The sequence below is a fragment of the Pinus tabuliformis genome, chromosome 7 (genome assembly GCF_031772625.1).
Source record: "Pinus tabuliformis cultivar Carrire ecotype Pingquan chromosome 7, CPIR1, whole genome shotgun sequence".
NCBI lineage: Eukaryota > Viridiplantae > Streptophyta > Pinopsida > Pinales > Pinaceae > Pinus > Pinus tabuliformis.
Window position 1 is genome coordinate 781,053,867 of NC_142293.1, and position 19,304 is coordinate 781,073,170.

The following is a 19,304-nucleotide window of genomic DNA, read 5'->3' on the forward strand; positions in this document are numbered from 1 at the left end:
ACGCTCTCGCTCCCAATTCGCGCTCCAAGCGGGAGCGACTCAAGAGCAACTCGGGAGTGCGCTCCCGGCAAAAAAAAACGCTCCCGAGTTTTTCAGGAGCATTTAGTCTTTTTTGCAAAAAAGTAATATTCCAAATGCAATCTTTTTCAAAGAAACAAATAAGTTTTGAGTGGGGCAGCCTAATGATCAAGCCTATGGCCCTAGTATTGATATGTGATTCATGGTAATGTTAAATTCTTAAAGTAAAAGTGACATTCTCCTTAATCTTCATTTTCATCCTTTTATTTAAATTTTTAACATTACCATGTGTTGTCGCACAGATTGTCATGACCACTGTTTTACGAAACGGCCGAACCGAAACGGAAACGGCCGTTTCGTTCCGTTTCAATAGCCCCCAGCTTGACCCGGCCCATGACCCGGCTCGGTTGACCGGGTCAGCTATGACTCGGCCGAGTCATAGCTGACCCGGTCAACCCGGCCGGGTCCCATCATGACTCGGCCGTTTCACTCATAACCGGCTGGGGCAGCGTATTACCAAAAAAAAATCAATTTTCACTTAACATTTGGCAGTTTAGAGAGATTTATGCTTATGCTAAACATGACTTTAATGATTTAATCTCAATGATGAAAGCAACATCTTCTTAGGATTCCATTATACCAGTCATGACTCATGACTAACTATGCAGTAAGCATCAAGCTGCCTTGACACATGGGCTAGAGAATGGTAGACCTCAAGAAAAGAGGATTATTGAGATGGGAAACTTCAGCTTTGAGGTTGAACTAGTGCTTGTGTTTGAATTTATACAACCACTTGTTAATCATGGATTAGTGATATGCAAGAAAGGACGTGACTTCTTGGTTTCTATTGTAGAATCTTAAGGAATTGGAGAAATTAAACTCCGTCAATGTCAAATTGGCATTTCTAATCGTGCAAGCATAATTTCTACCCTAAAAAATTATTGGATGCACATTAAGTCTCCTCATTTAGTCGCTATTACGTCTTCCAGCAAAATTAAGATCAAAGTGTATTTGATGATTGAGGTAGGATGGTAGCAAATATGCTTAGAAGTTACCTGTTCTTTGTATTAAAGATGGCATGGGCAATGTAAAAATAACTATGACAGACTACAGTTGACTATGTATGTATTTACTATTGCAGACTACAGTTGACTATGTATTTACTATTGCCATTGGGTACACCGTCCCATTTTGATATAATGGATTGGTTCATGAGCTTACTTTGATCATATGTTGTCTTCCATGTATATTATAATGTTGTGTGTTTGGAAACTTGAATGAAAATCTTTAAAATTATGTTTAAAATATTTAAAATTATGTTTTTTTGTAAAAAAAATAAATATTTAATGTATTTTTTACAACGACCGAGTCATTGAAATCGAGCCGGCCGAGTCATTACCGAGTCCGAGTCCGAGTCCGAGTCGATCCTCGGCCGAGTCCGAATCCGAGTCCGAGTTGTAAAACACTGGTCATGACAACGCTCAGACCAGGGGCTATTGCCCTGATCCCCGATCTCTCCGTTTAAGCAGTCTCTCGTGGCTGAGGGGGGTAGACCCTATGGGATGAATGAAGACCAAATGTGAACCAGTTGAGTTGGGAGACAGAACAAGGCGATTTAGCACTTGATTGATTTAGAAATTAATGTACTAGTGCCTTATGGAGTTAATGATTAAATGATTATTTATTAAATGTTGCAGAAGTATAAACCATGTAAAACAATTATTTATCATCAAATAACCCAAACGATGTAAGATATTCAACAAATGCAGAACGCCTCAACGATGAACCAGCAATTAAACTTCAAGAAAAATTAAATGCTTTAAATGATCATAAAATTTAAACGCTGACCAGCTACCACTTTCATATAGCCAACTTGTAAATAAACATTTAAGTGCATTTAGCTATAGAAAAATGGAACATAAATACCACAAAAAGATACCAAAATGATTTTTCAATTTTTTGTTAAGCCTAAAACTAAAATCCTAAATAGAAATAAAATCTAATCTAAACTAAAGTCTAATAAAAATAAAAAAGGAACTTTTTAACTTTTTATGAATTTTTTTATTTTTTATTGATTTTTTTTTATTGTTTAAAATCAAACTTTAAAAAATTTAAATCTAAATAAATCCTAAAAATAAACAAACCCTTTTTAACCTTTTTGTTTTTTATGAAATTTTTTATTTTACATATAAAGCAGTGTTTTACAACTCGGACTCGGATTCGGACTCGGCCGAGGATCGACTCGGACTCGGACTCGGTAATGACTCGGCCGGCTCGATTTCAATGACTCGGTCGTTGTAAAAAATACATTAAATATTTATTTTTTTTACAAAAAAACATAATTTTAAATATTTTAAACATAATTTTAAAGATTTTCATTCAAGTTTCCAAACACACAACATTATAATATACATGGAAGACAACATATGATCAAAGTAAGCTCATGAACCAATCCATTATATCAAAATGGGACGGTGTACCCAATGGCAATAGTAAATACAGTGAACTGTAGTCTGCAATAGTAAATACATACATAGTCAACTGTAGTCTGTCATAGTTATTTTTACATTGCCCATGTCATCTTTAATACAAAGAACAGGTAACTTCTAAGCATATTTGCTACCATCCTACCTCAATCATCAAATACACTTTGATCTTAATTTTGCTGGAAGACGTAACAGCGACTAAATGAGGAGACTTAATGTGCATCCAATAATTTTTTAGGGTAGAAATTATGCTTGCACGATTAGAAATGCCAATTTGACATTGACGGAGTTTAATTTCTCCAATTCCTTAAGATTCTACAATAGAAACCAAGAAGTCACGTCCTTTCTTGCATATCACTAATCCATGATTAACAAGTGGTTGTATAAATTCAAACACAAGCACTAGTTCAACCTCAAAGCTGAAGTTTCCCATCTCAATAATCCTCTTTTCTTGAGGTCTACCATTCTCTAGCCCATGTGTCAAGGCAGCTTGATGCTTACTGCATAGTTAGTCATGAGTCATGACTGGTATAATGGAATCCTAAGAAGATGTTGCTTTCATCATTGAGATTAAATCATTAAAGTCATGTTTAGCATAAGCATAAATCTCTCTAAACTGCCAAATGTTAAGTGAAAATTGATTTTTTTTTGGTAATACGCTGCCCCAGCCGGTTATGAGTGAAACGGCCGAGTCATGATGGGACCCGGCCGGGTTGACCGGGTCAGCTATGACTCGGCCGAGTCATTGGCTGACTCGGCCGAGTCATAGCTGACCCGGTCAACCGAGCCGGGTCATGGGCCGGGTCAAGCTGGGGGCTATTGAAACGGAACGAAACGGCCGTTTCCGTTTCGGTTCGGCCATTTCGTAAAACAGTGATATAAAGTCCTAAGTTAAATATACATATAACTTAAATAAACAAAATGAAAATTAATATCTAAATTAAAGAAATCTAAAACTAAACAAAACTTAAAACCTAAAAAAGAGCTACGCTAAAAAGAACTACCACCTAATAGCATCTAATATACAAAGAAATCGAATTTCTTTTTTTTATTTATTTTTTTTTTTTATATTTCTGAGTTTGGAATTAAAATGAAGCTAAACTAAAATGAAATAAATTTGAAACCAAAACGTAACCAAAGAAAAAAAAAATTCTAATCCTAAACTGAAATCAAATATATGCCAACTTAAAATCTAAATACATAAACACGTGTAAAAACAAAAAGGAAACCTAACCAAAAAATCGAAAGGCATTTTTATTTGCAAGTTTGACGTGCAGGACAGACGAGGGAGAGCGAGGGAGCCGAAGCGGATTTGAGTGCAGTTCTGGCAGCGTGGGATGGTGAAAAGCATTGGACAACGACAACGTTTCTTGACAGCGCAGGACACAGTGAGGAGCAGGGAGCTGCGGATGAGGCAGTGGGCACGTTTTTTGCAGGTGATGGTACGCAGGACGGATGAGGGAGAGCAGCGTGAAGGCGTAGGTGTTCACTGGTAAACGCAGCAAAGAGGCAACATGCAGGTGCAGAGAAACCTGGACGCTAACATAGGGATGACTGCGTGGATGGCTCAGTCGCATGAAGAAAAATGGATACTGCGTGAAGGGTGAACGAGTTTCTGCCGCGTGGATTTGCTGAAGAGCAGAATGCTTAAGGTTTGGAGGGATGCGGGGTTGAATAGTTAAATGCAGCAGAACTGGAACGAGGGGAGAAGGGGCTGCGTGAAAATGCAAGTCTTGATGAGGATGGAAGATGGAAAACTTAGCTGCGTGGAGGAGATGGGCTCCACGAAAGCTGCTACTACAGGTCAAGGAGTTAGAAAACTGCAGTGATGAGATTGGCAGTGGGGAGAAACTGTGCCAATCGAAAAGGCTGCATGGAGGTGAGGAAGCAATCCCGCAGCCTGATTTTTTCTTTTAAAAAATTTCGAAAATTTTCCTGTAAAATAAAACCCCAGGCAGCGGCAGAAAGATGGATCAAAAAACCCTCCAAATTCTCCAGTAAATTTTAAATCACCCTGCTTCAAATTTGTCTAATGCAAAGCCTGAAAAATTTTCAAAATCTGTACCTCCAACCTGCAATGGCAAAAACAGAAAACCCAGAAGTAAAACGTGCAAGAAACAAAACTCTAAACCCTAAAACCAGCGAAATAATTACAGTATTTACAGATTAACAACTCTAAGCAGCCAGATTTATCAATAATCCACAGAAATATTTTCAGAATTTTAAACTTAATGTGAGATACTTCAGAAAACCCTTCATGCATTCATAAAAAATTTCAAATGATAAGCCCGGGATCAAGAACTGGCTGGGCTCTTTCAAAAAACACAATTCGGGAGTACGCTGGTTCAGCCGAGAACTTCCCCTAACGCCCAGTAAACTCAAAACTAAGATTTCCTGCACAGCGTAAAATCAACCATTAACATAGAGGGGAAAAACGATAGTGAAATCCAAATCAAATGGAGATACCTACCATTATATTTCAGAATCTTAACTATCATTCAAACCCCAGAGATCAAACAAAATACCTGTGCCTAAATCAATCTTCATCAAGCTATTATCGATGACTGAAAATAAAATTATGCAGTAAAACAAAAGATCTTACAGCATTTCCAGAAGAGTAACACCAGCAATATTTTTAACCCCAAGGTCTTTCTTTATTGCACAAAAATGACTACAAGAGAGCTTTCTTTAGCACCAGACTCTCAGATCAAATCTGATCTCAAATGACCCCTAACACCCTATTTAAAGGAAAAATTCCCAACGGCTAGTTCGAGTGATCCATGTCAAAATGATCTCGACCGTCGATGAGGATCAAAATCCCTTTAAATCTCATCCGTCGAATTTTTAAATGCATTTTAATATATTAAAAAAATAAAATCTTGCATTTATTTACTCAAAACTTTGACATATTATTATTATTATTTTATTTTTTCAAAAAAAAAAATTATTTTTTAAATTTTATTTTATTTTATTTTTTATTTTTTAATTATTTTTTTAATTTTTTAATTTTTTTAATTATTTTATTATTATTTTTATCTATTTTAAATTTTTTAATATTTTTAAAATTTATTTTTTATTATCTGTATCTTTTTATTATTATTATTTTTTAATTTCTTTAATTTTTTAATTTTTATTTTTGGATCCTCGAACTCTTTGGAAAAATCACCTAGGACATAGGACTTGGGACTTATGAGGGGATTAAAACATTTTCTAACCCTCAAGACACTTTACATCATGACTTTTACAATTTTACATCTCAAGGGGGAAACCCATTTGATGTAGACCCTCATAAACCACCCAATTCTGCGACACAAACATAATCTAGCAGATCAACACACTAGGATTCCCCTAAGATTTTAATGACAAAATTCATTCCGGCTTTGGGGTTAGGCTGAAGGAAAACTCTGCCAATCATGGATCGGTAAGACAAAAAACCTTCCAGAACCTAGATTATCACTAGAAAATTAGGTCCACCTAGGCAATTTACATACATGACTTATATCTGCTAAGTTTATTTACAATTTACACATGCAGACTGGGTATACAACATAACATGATCGGGCTAATGACGACAGTCGAATGGCACGGAGACGTCGATCAAGCGCTATCCCTTTTGCGAGAAAAGGGGGTGTACTACTATGGGTAGTTGACACGTAGTGGTCAACACCATGAAATGACTCAGGATGTTTGAGAGTGGTTCCGACCTCATTGGATTTCATATGGAGAAAGTAGAATTTTAAATTTTATTCAAAATCTAGCAGACTTATCAGTTTTTCAAGATTTCAAGATTGGGGGGATTGCAATGTTTCCATTGGATTTTGTCATGTATTAGGGTATGGAACTCGTATTTAATCAAGAGCACCAATCCCTCTATGTACCTTGATGTTAGTGACATTGGTTGTCGAACTCCTCTATCATGACCCTCCTAAAAATGTACGCATCACTCAAACAAAATCTTGACTTGACATGCTATGCTTTTTCTATCTTATGTTAATGCTTAGAGGGTGATATTAATGACAAAGACCCCTATACAGATCCAAAGGTAATGACGAAGATACCTCTGGATATTAATGCTTAGAGGGTGATATTAATGACAAAGATCCCTATACAGATCCAGAGGTAATGACAAAGATACCTCTGGATATTAATGCTTAGAGGGTGATATTAATGACAAAGATCCTGATTTTCCAACAAGACTAAAAAATTAGACATTTCTCGTGGCGGCAAGAGGCCCAAGCATTAGCAATAGATAATAGATTTACTTGTCTTTTCTAGTTTCTAGTAGTTTTTATAACTATTGACTCTTTCATATTTATTATGATATTTTTTGTAAACAATATATGACAATTTAAGTTTAAAGTTTGAAATTGGCAATTATAACTCATTAGTAATGAATTATGAATATGATGCTTCGTGAAAGTTGAAATTTGTTTCATTTCATTTCATTTTATAACATTTCATTTCATGTTAGATATTATTTGTTGTAATGGTTACACTTAGCTTACAAGTACAACTTTGGTGATCAATGATGATAAATGTTACATATTGAATTTTGAAAGCTTGAAACTTTAAGATTGATGAATCATGAGACTCAATATGTTGTATGTTACTATGTTAATAGTGGATGTGGTTGATGAAGATTATAACTTCTAGATGATTGTTGTTATATGGTTCAATCTATGTTTTTTATGTTTTTTATATCTAATTCATCATGATACATGCTTTTGTTGACATATATGCATCAAAATATATATATATATATAATGCTCCCGAAATTGTTCCCAAACTGGAAGCTTCTGAAATTGTCTCGCCTACTCTTGCTCCCCGTTTTCGCTCCCACTCCCAAGTAACCTTGCGTCGAGTTACCTCCAGGGGTGAGATGGGGTGATCTGGGGTTGTAGCCCCAGAGAGCTACAGGTTGGGGCAGGATTCCTGAGGAGGTCCACCTCATGAATCAGTACCTTGCTACAGGAGCCCAACACATGTAGTAGCAGGATGGACCAGTGGCAGTTGGTGCAGTGAGGTGCCAGAGTGACAGATGCAGTAGCTAGTAGCAAGTCGGAGACTGAGCAGCACAAACCAGATTTGGCAGCGATGCAGTTGGCACAATACAGAGTCAGCACCAATGTAGAGGCTTCAGTGATAGCATAAAGGCTAGCAGCAGTCAGAACTCAGACGACGAATGCATCATACTGACCACAGTTGGTTCAGTATTTTGGATGCTTTTCTGTTGTAGTTGTTGCAGTTGCAGTAGCAGCAGATGGAGAAGGTTGCAGTGCAGATGCAGTGTTGGCAGCAGTTCAATAGGGCCAACAGCAACACGGATGCAGCAATCAGAGTTGCGCAGTGGTTGGTGGGCAGCAACAGCCAGACATCAGCAGCGCAGCAGGAGATGGTGCAGAGATAGAGTGATGCTTCAGTGGGTTGCAGCACTAGAGCACATTCCTCGCTAAGAGGGAGTGTTGATTTTTGTAGCATCGAATGTGCTCTAGCCTCGAGATTTTGCAGAGAGGCTAAGACATGTGCATTCTCCAATACCCAAAAATCGTTTGGGAAAATTCCACCTAGAGATGATTTAATTAAAATAATTAACTTTTTTAAATGGTTCCCTAAGTCTAAACTTAGGAAATTTGGTTAATTAAAGGGTATTAATTAAATCTGGTGTGAATCTTCTAGAAGAAGACGAGGATCAACTCCCAGTTAATCTTAGCCTTTGATTATGTTGAAATCTTGGTCATTGGTGTTCAAACGAGAGATTATAAGAGGGAGCTTGATGGGCTCTTAGAGAACACATCGATTGAGAGAGATCAAGAGATCGAATTTCTCAAAAGCAGCAGTGTTGAGTTGCCAGAGAGAGATCAAGTGATCTGCTTGCAATGAGGAACAAGGATAGTAGTCTGAGGAGAGTTTTCCAGATCTAGAGAGTGCAAGGCAAAGAAGGCATATAGAGGTTCAGAGAGGCAACGCAGTGCCACGCACAGGCAGCGCAGAGCTTTAGAGGGAGTTCGAAATTCAGTTGAGAGAGCCGAGATCTAGTGCCAGAAGCCGAGGTGTGAGACCGGAGGGCCAGAGGGTCGAACTTCTAGACAGCGGGAGATTAGAGGAGGAGGTGACACAGAGCCCAGAGATTGTGACATAGATCTGCACAGGTTGACACAGAGGCAACATGGGGCTAGCCTTCTAAAGCCTGATCACTATCGGATCTCCAAAAATAGTGTGATATTTTTCTCACTAACTCTTTGCCAGTTTATTCTTTATATCAGATTGCCAATTTGGGCATCTAACGATTTGCACTCAAAAACTACTGCATAATAATAAAACACTCAATTGTTGCACCAATTTTCCCAAGTTGTGTTTTAGCAGGGACATTATCCAAAAACAATTGTGTAAATGTGTGTGTATTTATTTCTCTCTAGTGTTGTATTTAGCTTCCGCAGTATTTATTTTGTGTAGGCTGCAGTGTATGTATTTCAATATTTGTTGTGAAAAAATGTAAGTAATTTGTTTAAAGGAATTTAACAAATAGGAGAAATATCATCAATTTGTTGCAGTAGGAATTGGGTCACCAATTTTTCACAAGGCAAACTCTTAACATGGGCTAAACAAGCCCTACGTAGTAAAATCACTTATAAAACCAATGGCTCCCCTAAACCATGTGTCACAGTACTATCTACAACAAAAAGACTTGAAAACACAAACTAAAGGGACAAGGCATGGCCGAGAATCATCATACGGCCTATAGGGCTTTGGGCTTTGCATCTCATTGGACTTACAATGGCGTTGTCCATTGAAAATCATAAGGCACATCCCAAGAGGTAACAACTAGCTCCAACTGTGGACCATGTGCTCTTCTTGAGAACCCCAAAATCTCCACACCTATATGCTTGAAACAATCTCACCATATTTTGCATTAAATACTTGGGAGGGAATAGGAAATGAGGTTTTATCTCCTTCTTAGAGAGAAGGAAATCAAACTGAATTGTACATTATCTTAAGAAAAGGAAATGACAATGTTCAATGAAATGAAATCATACAAACTATGCCTAAGAAAGGAAATTGCAATAGAATGCAAAACATCTAAACTAATCTAATGCTCATAACAGACAGCTTATTCATCATATCCTAATCTAGTTTAAGAAATCGAATATATGTAAAATCATATAACCAATGTAACCAGCAAATGAATTCATCATTTCCATGATTTTTAACTTTGTGTTTGGTCACAAACCAAAACAACAAAACATCCAACCTATAATAAGCATATGTTGGAACTTCCTTCATGGCTTGGACCCAATCTGTGGGTGGAATCCTCATCATGCAGAAGAAGATCAAAGAAATGCCATCTTCTTCAATCCAAAGGTCAACAACGTGAATGTAATCACTAGTCCTAATGCTGGCATTCCACTAGTCATTGATGTTACTCATCAAATCTTGGAGCAAAAGGGGATTTGATGGCAGCTGCAACTGTAACCTACAAGAAAATAGTTGTTGCTCCTCACTGCATCTAGTCATATGAACATATGGTGAGAAAATTGATAGAAACTAAAAACATATGGAAACCCACAACTTACAGTTGGCTACCTTGGCATATGAGGTTGCAAACTCATGAAGTACATATGAGATTGAAAATGTTGTAGCTTGCCCACTACTACAAGCTCTTGACCCATCCTGTCAAATGGATCTTCATACAATTGAGAGCCATGAATCAAAGATATTCAATGCTAGAAATTATCTGTTGTATCTGAAATGTGAAAATCCCCTTTCTTCACTTATATATACACTTGATTTATGAGTTGATATGACTTCTTGTGATCCATGGAATAACTTGGTTGCTCATGTGGCCAAAACTCTGCAATCTCTAAACCATGAATTTATGTGTCATACATGGGATCACCATCAAAGTAAAAGAATATTTTTTTCCATGTGTCCTCCAAAATGAAGAAAGGTTTCAAGACTTTCGATCTCCTTGCTATCACAACTTTCATCGAAGTGGGCTTTTTATTGAATCCTCCTCTTCCAAATCACTAAGAGTTGTGTCATAGAGATCAAGTGCTTGGAAAAGAGCATTGCATGCCAAACCTATATCTTTATCTGAAGGAAAGAGAGTGGGTTCTTGAATGATCTTCAAGGCTCTCTTCATACAACAAAGTCTGTACAGCAGATGGAAGTTTAATTATTTTTTTAAGAAATCATACAAATATCACAGAGACATGTACAACGGTCAAAATAATGATGTACAAAAATCAATAGCTGCAAAAATAAATCAGTGGCTTCAAAATCTAATTTGACTTCCCAAGAAATCCATACAAAATCTAGCAGCACGCAAAAACAAACAGCAGGTTGAAACTCATACAGATGGCGTCTCAAAACTCATATGGATAATCTCGAAAGTCATACGGACGACAGCTAGCAGCTACAAATGACAGCTCCAAAGATCAGCAATGGAAACTCGTATGATTGTATGGTACATTGGCAGCTCAACTTCATTAAATTGAATGAGGGTTGAGGTTGTATGAAATTGATGAATCAATAGCTTGAGGAGGCAAATTTGAAAAAAAATGAAGTAATTCTAAGGGTTTAAACTTTAAACATTTTTTTGATATTATAAAAAGAATGGTCAATATTAATAATTTTATAATGCCAAAATCTCATCAGTTAAAAGGGAAAAATTTTCCTGCTCGAAAACAAAGAGTGGAGCAAATTGTCTTACCATGACCTTTGGGAATTCCTTATGACGACAACTCAAAAAGCAAAACCTATGACTAATGACTATAAGAAGAGTTTCCCTTCCCTTAGAGACACACTCATATGGGTGTTATTTGTTACTGCTTTGATGAGATTCCTGCACATCAGCCTCGACCTGCTATTCTCCATTCATCAGTTGCATCCCTGTCCTCATCAGTCATTCACATACAATGATATATTAGTTTCCATGCCCTCGACCTCAAATGTGCTATATGATATCTCCGCTGCTTCAATTATTAGTTGGTATGGTTTTCCATTGTGTCACTTCCATTACCTAGGAATAGTGCTAAGGATTTAACTTGTCGATTAGATGTTAGCATTAGATGTATTTTTTATCACTTTGGTTAACTTCCGAAAAATCATCCAAAAAGGGTCATGAAGAAAGTGTTGGAATTCACTATTATACTAAGAGGGGGTAAATCAGTATAATGAAAATTTTTACTTACTTAATTCCATTCAAACATCATAAAACACCAATCTCATAAACTGAACAAGTAACATAAGATATACATGGAAACAATTACGAGAGAAAACCTAAAAACTTCTTAATATTTAAGATCTTGTACGCACTAGCCTACATGGGACACCAATTCCCTCTGCTGCTTTGTAGGCACCAATCTACACGAGAAAGTTTGATGGTTGCTTTTGCTTTCACCAAGTTTGTTTGTTTCTTTTGTCTTCACAAGCTTTGTTAGAGAAACTTTGTCTTGCCCAAAACTTGTTGCTTTTGTTGCATTTCAAGAGCATTCAACAACTCCCACAAGTTTCATGGTCTAAAACATCACATAAAAAAGTTTTAGTGACTCCACTGCAGCGCGCGCTCTCCTCTCGCGTTGTCTCTTCAAACTCTAAGCGCGACCTGTTCCTTCGGCTCCCGAGGCTCTGCCCTTGACTGGTTCGCGATGGATCATGCGGAGCCTCACTCTGAGGGTGCATCAATCCCTATCTCATCTGCTCAAATGGAGCCATTTCCAATATCTTGGACTCCCAATCTCAAAAGAAAATTTGAAGGCCGAAATATGGAATAACTACATTGAGAAAATGAAACAAAAAGTGTAGAATTGGGGTATGATCTGGCTCAATATTGCAAGTAGGGTGGTACTAATAAAGGCCCTACTCACAGCTCTCCCAATTTACCAGTACACAACAACTCTAGCCCCGACAAGTATACACAAACAAATTGAGCTAGTAACCAGGGGGTTCCTATGGCAAGGAGGTAAGGTGGAGACAAAGAAGCATAACCTGGTAAAATGGGATGAAGTAACTCTGTCGTATGAGAAAGGTGGGTTTGCAATAAGACTCCCAGGGATAATGAACTTGGCTCTAGGAGCAAAAATAACCTGGAGATTTATAACAGGAGAGAGCAACTGGTCGAAGCAAATTCTGGAAGCAAAATACATGAACCACAATAGAACCCTCTTATTGAGAAAAGGTTATCCAATCAGGCCCTGCTCCCAGTTCTGGACTCTGATTAAAAAAAATGTTTCCCTCATCAAAGAAAACTCTTCTAAGATCCCTAGAAATGGTAAACTCATAAAAATGTGAAGGATAGAATAATGGGAATTCAGGCTATAGCCTACCAAGAAAGTCTTCAGGATCTGAGAAGATGGATGAAATCAAAAGGAATCATTACTCTGGATGACATATCTCTTTGGAGAGAAGGAGAATGGGGAGATTGGCAGATTCTCAACCTCCCTCTCGGCCTTGTCTCTCAGTGGAAGTCCCTAATCACACATCTTAAGGGGGCCGCTCCACTAAGTCTAGACTCAAAAGATTCTCTTTGATGGGATCCTGATGGAGGGGATTACTCTGTCAAATCAAGAAAGCTACTTTACATCAGCATGGAAATCGAGACTGGGATTACTGGAGGGAGGCATGGAAAATTGAAACATTGCCAAAAATCAAAGTTTTCATGTGGATGTTGCTCAAAGGTAAAATACTGACTACTGATAATCTTAAAAAGAAAGGATATGAAGGCCCATCTCGTAGTGCAATGTGTCAAGGAAGTGAAGAAAATATTCAGCATCTTTTTATGGGATGCCCCTTTGCTAGGACGTACTAGAAAGGGCTTGTTAGACCCTTGGAGGTTGGTATCCTTCTTTCAATGACTTTACATGAACTTTTATCAACCTAGGGAAAAAAATATCCATATTCCTTCAAAAATAAAGAAACAATAAAAAGATATTGGTTGAGTTTGCCCTCATTTATGTGTTGGCAAATCTGGTTAGCAAGAAACCAAAGGATCTTTAAAGATCACACCCCAAATTCCAAAACAATCCTGGCTAAAACTTGGAGCATGTCATCAGAATTCATCAACTCTAAAGGAGTTAAAGCAATAGATGTCAAACACATGCAGCATGAGGAAAGAGTCTAGGTTGAATTCGCGATGAGCAAGCAACAAAAAATTCACTTCAGCAAATCTCCTAATAGCATGCAGAATTGGAAAATCAGAATTAAAAAAGAGGAGTTCAAAACATGGACAAAAAATTTAAATAGGCCCTGCTTACTGTTTGATGGTGCTTCTAAGTCCAACCCAGGCAAGGCTGGAGCCCCAAGAACAAGGCCCTGAGACAAATAACAAAAAGGGTGGGAAAAAATTTGCAGTTTCTAGGTGAAGTCACCTTCAAGCATATTCTTAGAGAAAATAATCGTACCGCCGACATGCAGGCGAATCTGGCTATCAACTATCCTATGGGAGAATCTAGAATTGATAATGTGATTGCTCAGAAATCGATCCCATAGGATCTCTCGCCTCAATGTGCAGAGAATTGCAATCAAAGAGAGAACATCAAGGTGGGCAATAGTCACTTCAGCTCGAATGGTTAGATCTCAGAAGATCAGGAAATCCAAGGAAATCCCCAAGAACAGACAAGATAGTCAATCTACGGCTATCAAGCGAACTGCAACTACTCAAGCTTCCCATGAAAAGTTAATGTTCTCTTCCCTGATGTGGCAAGCTACGCAGCAATATATTCTTCCCCTCCGCTCGTCTTATTTTATCTATGCCATCTTTGCCCTCCCTTTCCTCCCCCTTTGTCTCAGAAGTTGTAATTCTTTTTCCTATATTCGTCGTTGCGCCCCTTTGGGGATCGTGCTTATCTTCTCTGTTTTAGCCTTGCCCCTCTCCTTCGCGTAACTCTAGTGGTTGTTTTCCAAATCCTATTGCCTTCCCGCAGCTTTAGGGGCCTTGCCCTCAGGCATCACTGGAGGAGGCTCCAAATCTTTTGCCTTCGCGCAGCCCCTGTTGCCCTCGCCACCGCGCAGCTCTGGTGGCCCCCACCTCTCAGATTCTTTAGCTTTAGCACAGCTTGTGTGGTTTTTGCTTTTGGAGCCTTGTTAACCTCTCTCTGGCAATTGTGGGTCTTCGCGGGTCTGTCCAGAGGTTGCTTTTGTTTCTTCACTCTATGTCTTATTTCCCCTTCTATTCTCTATTGGATTGGTTGTCTTCTCCCTTCAAGAAAAATGGATCGGAACCCACTTGCAGATGTCCCAAAGTGCGAAAATTGTGCAGTCTATCGAGCTAACAAATTCATGATTGAGCAGGTTAGAGAAATGATCAAAGACTACAAATTTGAAGCAAAATCTGAGAATTCCTTCCTAAAGAGACAAATGGAAGAGCAACGGAAAGAAATGTCTGCGCTAAAACAAAAGTGCAAGCATTTGGAGGAAACAATCAATTATCTGAAGAATTTACTTATTAATCAGACAGGAGAAAACTCTAATGCTCAAAGAAACAAGAATTGGACTCTGCCCCATTAGGATCCCTCAGTCAACAAACATTAATTGTAATCACCTCATTCTTCTCTTTTCTGCAAAGTCTTACCACTACTAGTCTTTTATGTTATGTAGGTGTAAATTGTTGTTGAATCAGTATGTAAGTATTTTTAAGGATAGTGCAATTAGTAACCTCAATAACAAAAGGGGAAGAGCTTGGAAAATAGGGATTGTTTGCCCTCTGTTTCTCTTCTAGGATGCCTTCTCCCATTTTGGCTTGATGTAATGGGAGCATGTCTCCCTCTTTTTTCTTTTTTTGGACTAGTAATCCAGTAACCGACTTTGTTAAAAAAAACATCACATAACAAAAGTTATAGTGAAAATGCCTAGCTGACATCTTTGAAGAAAATTTCAAGAGATTTAAGAAGCCTAACCTTCGCTGGCCATATCTCCAAAATTATAGCGAATCAAGGTCTGAAACTTGAACCACATGTACATGAAGATCTTCTCTATAGCTCCTCCATGTTTCACAGTATGTTATAGCGAAAATTCTTAGCTGACCTATTTGAAGAAGATTTCAGGAGCATTCAGAAAGCCTAAATTTCTTAAACCATATCTCTTAAATTATTGTGAATCAAGGTTTGAAGCTTGAACCACAGGTACATGAAGATCTTCTCTATAGTTTCTCCAAGTTTCATAGTCTGAAACATCACAAACGAAAAGGTATAGTGAAAATGCCAAGATGACTTGTTCACTTCATAAATAACATTTTTGCTTCCACCTTTAGACTCCAAGAATCACCCAAAAAGTTATTACTCAACTCCTTTGGTGACCTCAGACTTCAATGAATCAATATTAAATGAACAAATATGTCCTTTATTTATAGTGTTTGTATGTTCACATATGTGGATGACTTGTAAAATTGGTTGGGTCGGCCTACTTACACTTCGGTTGGCTCATCTTGACAAAATATTTCATATCTCTTCATTCCTATGGAATTAGAAGACGTGCCATATAACATTGAAAAGGTCTCGAAATAAGTTTTCCAACCATATATCATATGCTTCCATTTGAGCTAAGTAATTGGAGTAAAAATTCCTTCAAAGATAGGGTATCCAAATGGGGCCTTCTTGTACTTTGGTTGGGTTATCTTGAGAAAATGTTTTGTATCTCCTCATTCAGATGGAATTAGAGGGACTGCCATATACAGTTGGAAATGTATCAAAATAAGGTTTCTAACTATATATCCTATTCTCCAATTTAAGCTAGGTAGTTGGAGTAAAAATTTAAAAATGCCTTCAAAGATAGGGTATCCAATTGGGGCATCAAAAGTCCAAAATCAATATTTTCAATAATCTTCATTTTTTCAATATTTTCCTTGCCTATAAGCAAACTTCCCCTATCTTTGACATCAATAACAACAATATTTCCAACAACCTCCCCTTTTGTCATTGATGGCAATCCTTAGTCCATTCTGCAATGATATTGTAGAACTCCCCCTATCTGCAATTCTCCATGTGGTTGCAACTTCTCCCCCTTTTTGTCATTAATGGCAAAGGTGCTCCCCCTAAACTTGTGTTTCTCCTTATCTGTAACTCTTCTTCTATATGCAAATTTGTCTTAGTGTCTACAACTGCTCCCCCTGTCTTTCATCTCTCCTTATCTATGAATATTCTCCTTTGGATGAACAAAGATGGATTTCAATTTTGACTACAACCCCCCCCCAATCAAGGGTGTGTCCTTCTATATGCAACATTTCTTCTTTTGTGCTTCTAATACTGCTCCCCCTATGATTGTGTTGTGTATGAACAACACGTTTGTCTACAACTTAACTCATTTAACATCAAAGAGTTGCTCCCATTGAACTGATGCCTCTCCCTATTTGCAATTTTGCTTTTATTTTGCTTGCCAATTGAATTTCACCATTAACTTTATTTTCAAATACTAATTCATACCTACCAATTATCTTCTTCCAATTGACCAACTACACTGTGATTATCTTTAATATATGCAGTAGCATGCATGCTTCTCTTTCTCTTTTGAGGCCTTCATTGTAGCATTTGCAATTTCAAGGGTTGCCTTTTCTATCATTCCTTGTATTGTTGTTATAACTAAATCATCATCCTTTCTTGTAAACTTTCCATTCCATCATCCTTCTCATGTAGCTTGTCATGTCCCCATTTTTATTCTCTTCATGGTACCGCCACGGTGGATTTCCAGGACAAGGGATGGCCAAGCCAATGGAGCAGGTTTATATCATCGGCGGTCCCGAAGGAGTTTTGATGAGTTTTTATGGGATTTGATGGCATTTGTTTCGCATATTCCATCATCAACACAATTTGCCTTTCATTTCATTGCATTTCGACAATCTGTTTGGCATATTCCATCATCAGCACAATTTGCCTCTCGTTTCGTTGCATTCCAACAACTTTCAAAAATCAGCATTATTATTGGGCATAACTTAATTAATTATGCTCGAGGTGGCATTCCAAGGAGATTAATTGGTGGAACACCTCAGAGTAATAACTCATTGGAACCAGAACGAGAAGTTCTACAAGATGGGACTTTTGGATGGGAGTTTCAATGACCTACGGAGACATGGTGGCCAATTTACCCTTTTCCCACATTAAAAAGAATATTTTAATTAAAATAAAAGGGGGAAAAGTGATCCATGATTAAGATAATAATAAAATAGAAAATTCTAGAGGGGTCCACAGATCTATAAAAGAGGAGGAGGCCATTGGAGGACATCTTGGTTTTGACATTGTTTCTTGTATGCGATGTCGAGAACCCAGTTCTCTACTCCAACAGTAGCCCCAACACGGAAACCCTCGGGTGATTCAGTGAGAGTGGAAGAGCACCCATCTCTTCCCTTGGTGAATCCATTCAAGGTTCACAGGTTGTAGTGTATCATTTTTCAGTTTTTTGGAGGTCAATTTGTGGCATTGTTGTAGATCTCTTTGAGGCCAGATTATCTCAGCTATATGAGTTGTATGTGCATGTAAAACCCTGGTTTATCTAATATAATAAAGCTGAGTATTTTTTCTATTCATAGTGTTATGGGATTGCAATGTTTTCTTTGCTTAATTTTACATGGAAATCTTCTGTTAAATGCATGATTAGTTTTATGTGAAGTGCCTGTAAAAAAATTTCTGCATTTGGGACACTACAATGGTATTAGAGTTGTGCATCCTACCAGCCTAAGGGTTTTTATCAGCAGATCAGATTTCTATTTGCAGGATTGAAAATTCTTGTCGTAGCTTCAGTGGCATTATTGAATATGGGATCAAAACATGTGGCTCTAGTTTCAGAAAATTCCTAGCCATTCGATCTGTCCATCGGGAGGCAAGCATTGAAGATTTGAAGCATATATTGGCAGCCCAATGGAAGCGCAAATTTTGGGTACTAATTTCAGCAAGGTTGAGATCATTATTAAGAGAACCCAAAATCATTCTCAGGGCCAAGCACATATTTGGGTGACCGCATTATTGTCCGACTGAAATCAGCGAGATCGAAAGATCGAGCTATTGCAAGAGATTTGCTCAACCTTTAGTCTAGATCAAATCACCCATTGAGGATCCAGATTTGTCATAAAGGACGAATTTCTCATATTACAGCAATTTGGTTGTTTGAAATGGTGGTGGTGGTCATTAGAATTACGAGCGTCATTGAGACCGATATCTAAGTGTATTGGCCGACGTGATTTGTCGCTCCTTTACAAGGCAAAAATTAATTATAGACTGGGCCGAATTATATTTCCACAAGTCGATTTTTTTAAATTATCTCAAAAGGGCCCGCGCATAACTGTTAAGTATCAGATCGACAGTGTGAACTAGGTTTATTCTATGTGTAGAGGTGAGAATTGGGCCAAGTGTCGTATGAGTTTCACTATTTTTCCTTAGGGTCGAGTTGTCTTTCTTGCAGACAGAGATCAACGCTGTTGGCTACGGGAAGCTATCACAATAGTGGCGGAGGATACATGGGCATTGTGCAACTATTTTACTGAGCGACTAGAGGGCAATGTGTGGACCGCCACAACGTAGCTTGCATCGAATTGATCCGCTACAGGAAAATCGCCTGAATCGTTCAACCAGCCACAGTTAAACAAGGAATTAAAAGGAATTCCACGACAGAGTGGGACCAGGGACCATCGCAGCAGTATTCAGAGGCCAAATTATCATTCCACGTAAATTGGAAGTCAAAGTCTTCCCCAAATCGTTGAAAATATGTCTACTTGCATAGTGGATTGGATGTTGTGGCATTCAAAGGGTCGAATTCAATGAAACCCGGACCGAATGTGTTGGGGTCATTAAATAATAGCATATAGCTTAGCAACTAAAA

The 19,304-nt window shown here is 38.0% G+C and overlaps 1 protein-coding gene across 4 annotated transcripts in view; it reads right to left on the reverse strand.

Annotated features, from left to right (window-relative positions):
• Positions 1–19,304, reverse strand: part of LOC149249904 (phytochrome) — a 313,914-nt gene that overhangs the window by 85,657 nt on the left and 208,953 nt on the right. The window contains exon 4 of one of the 4 annotated variants that reach the window (XM_089458824.1): positions 10,205–10,654. The exons of the other annotated variants lie outside the window; for them this stretch is intronic. Coding sequence (XP_089314950.1) covers positions 10,486–10,654 — 169 coding nt within the window. The 3' untranslated portion in view covers positions 10,205–10,485. Of the gene's footprint in view, positions 1–10,204; positions 10,655–19,304 lie in introns of those variants that run through there. 4 annotated transcript variants of the gene reach the window in all.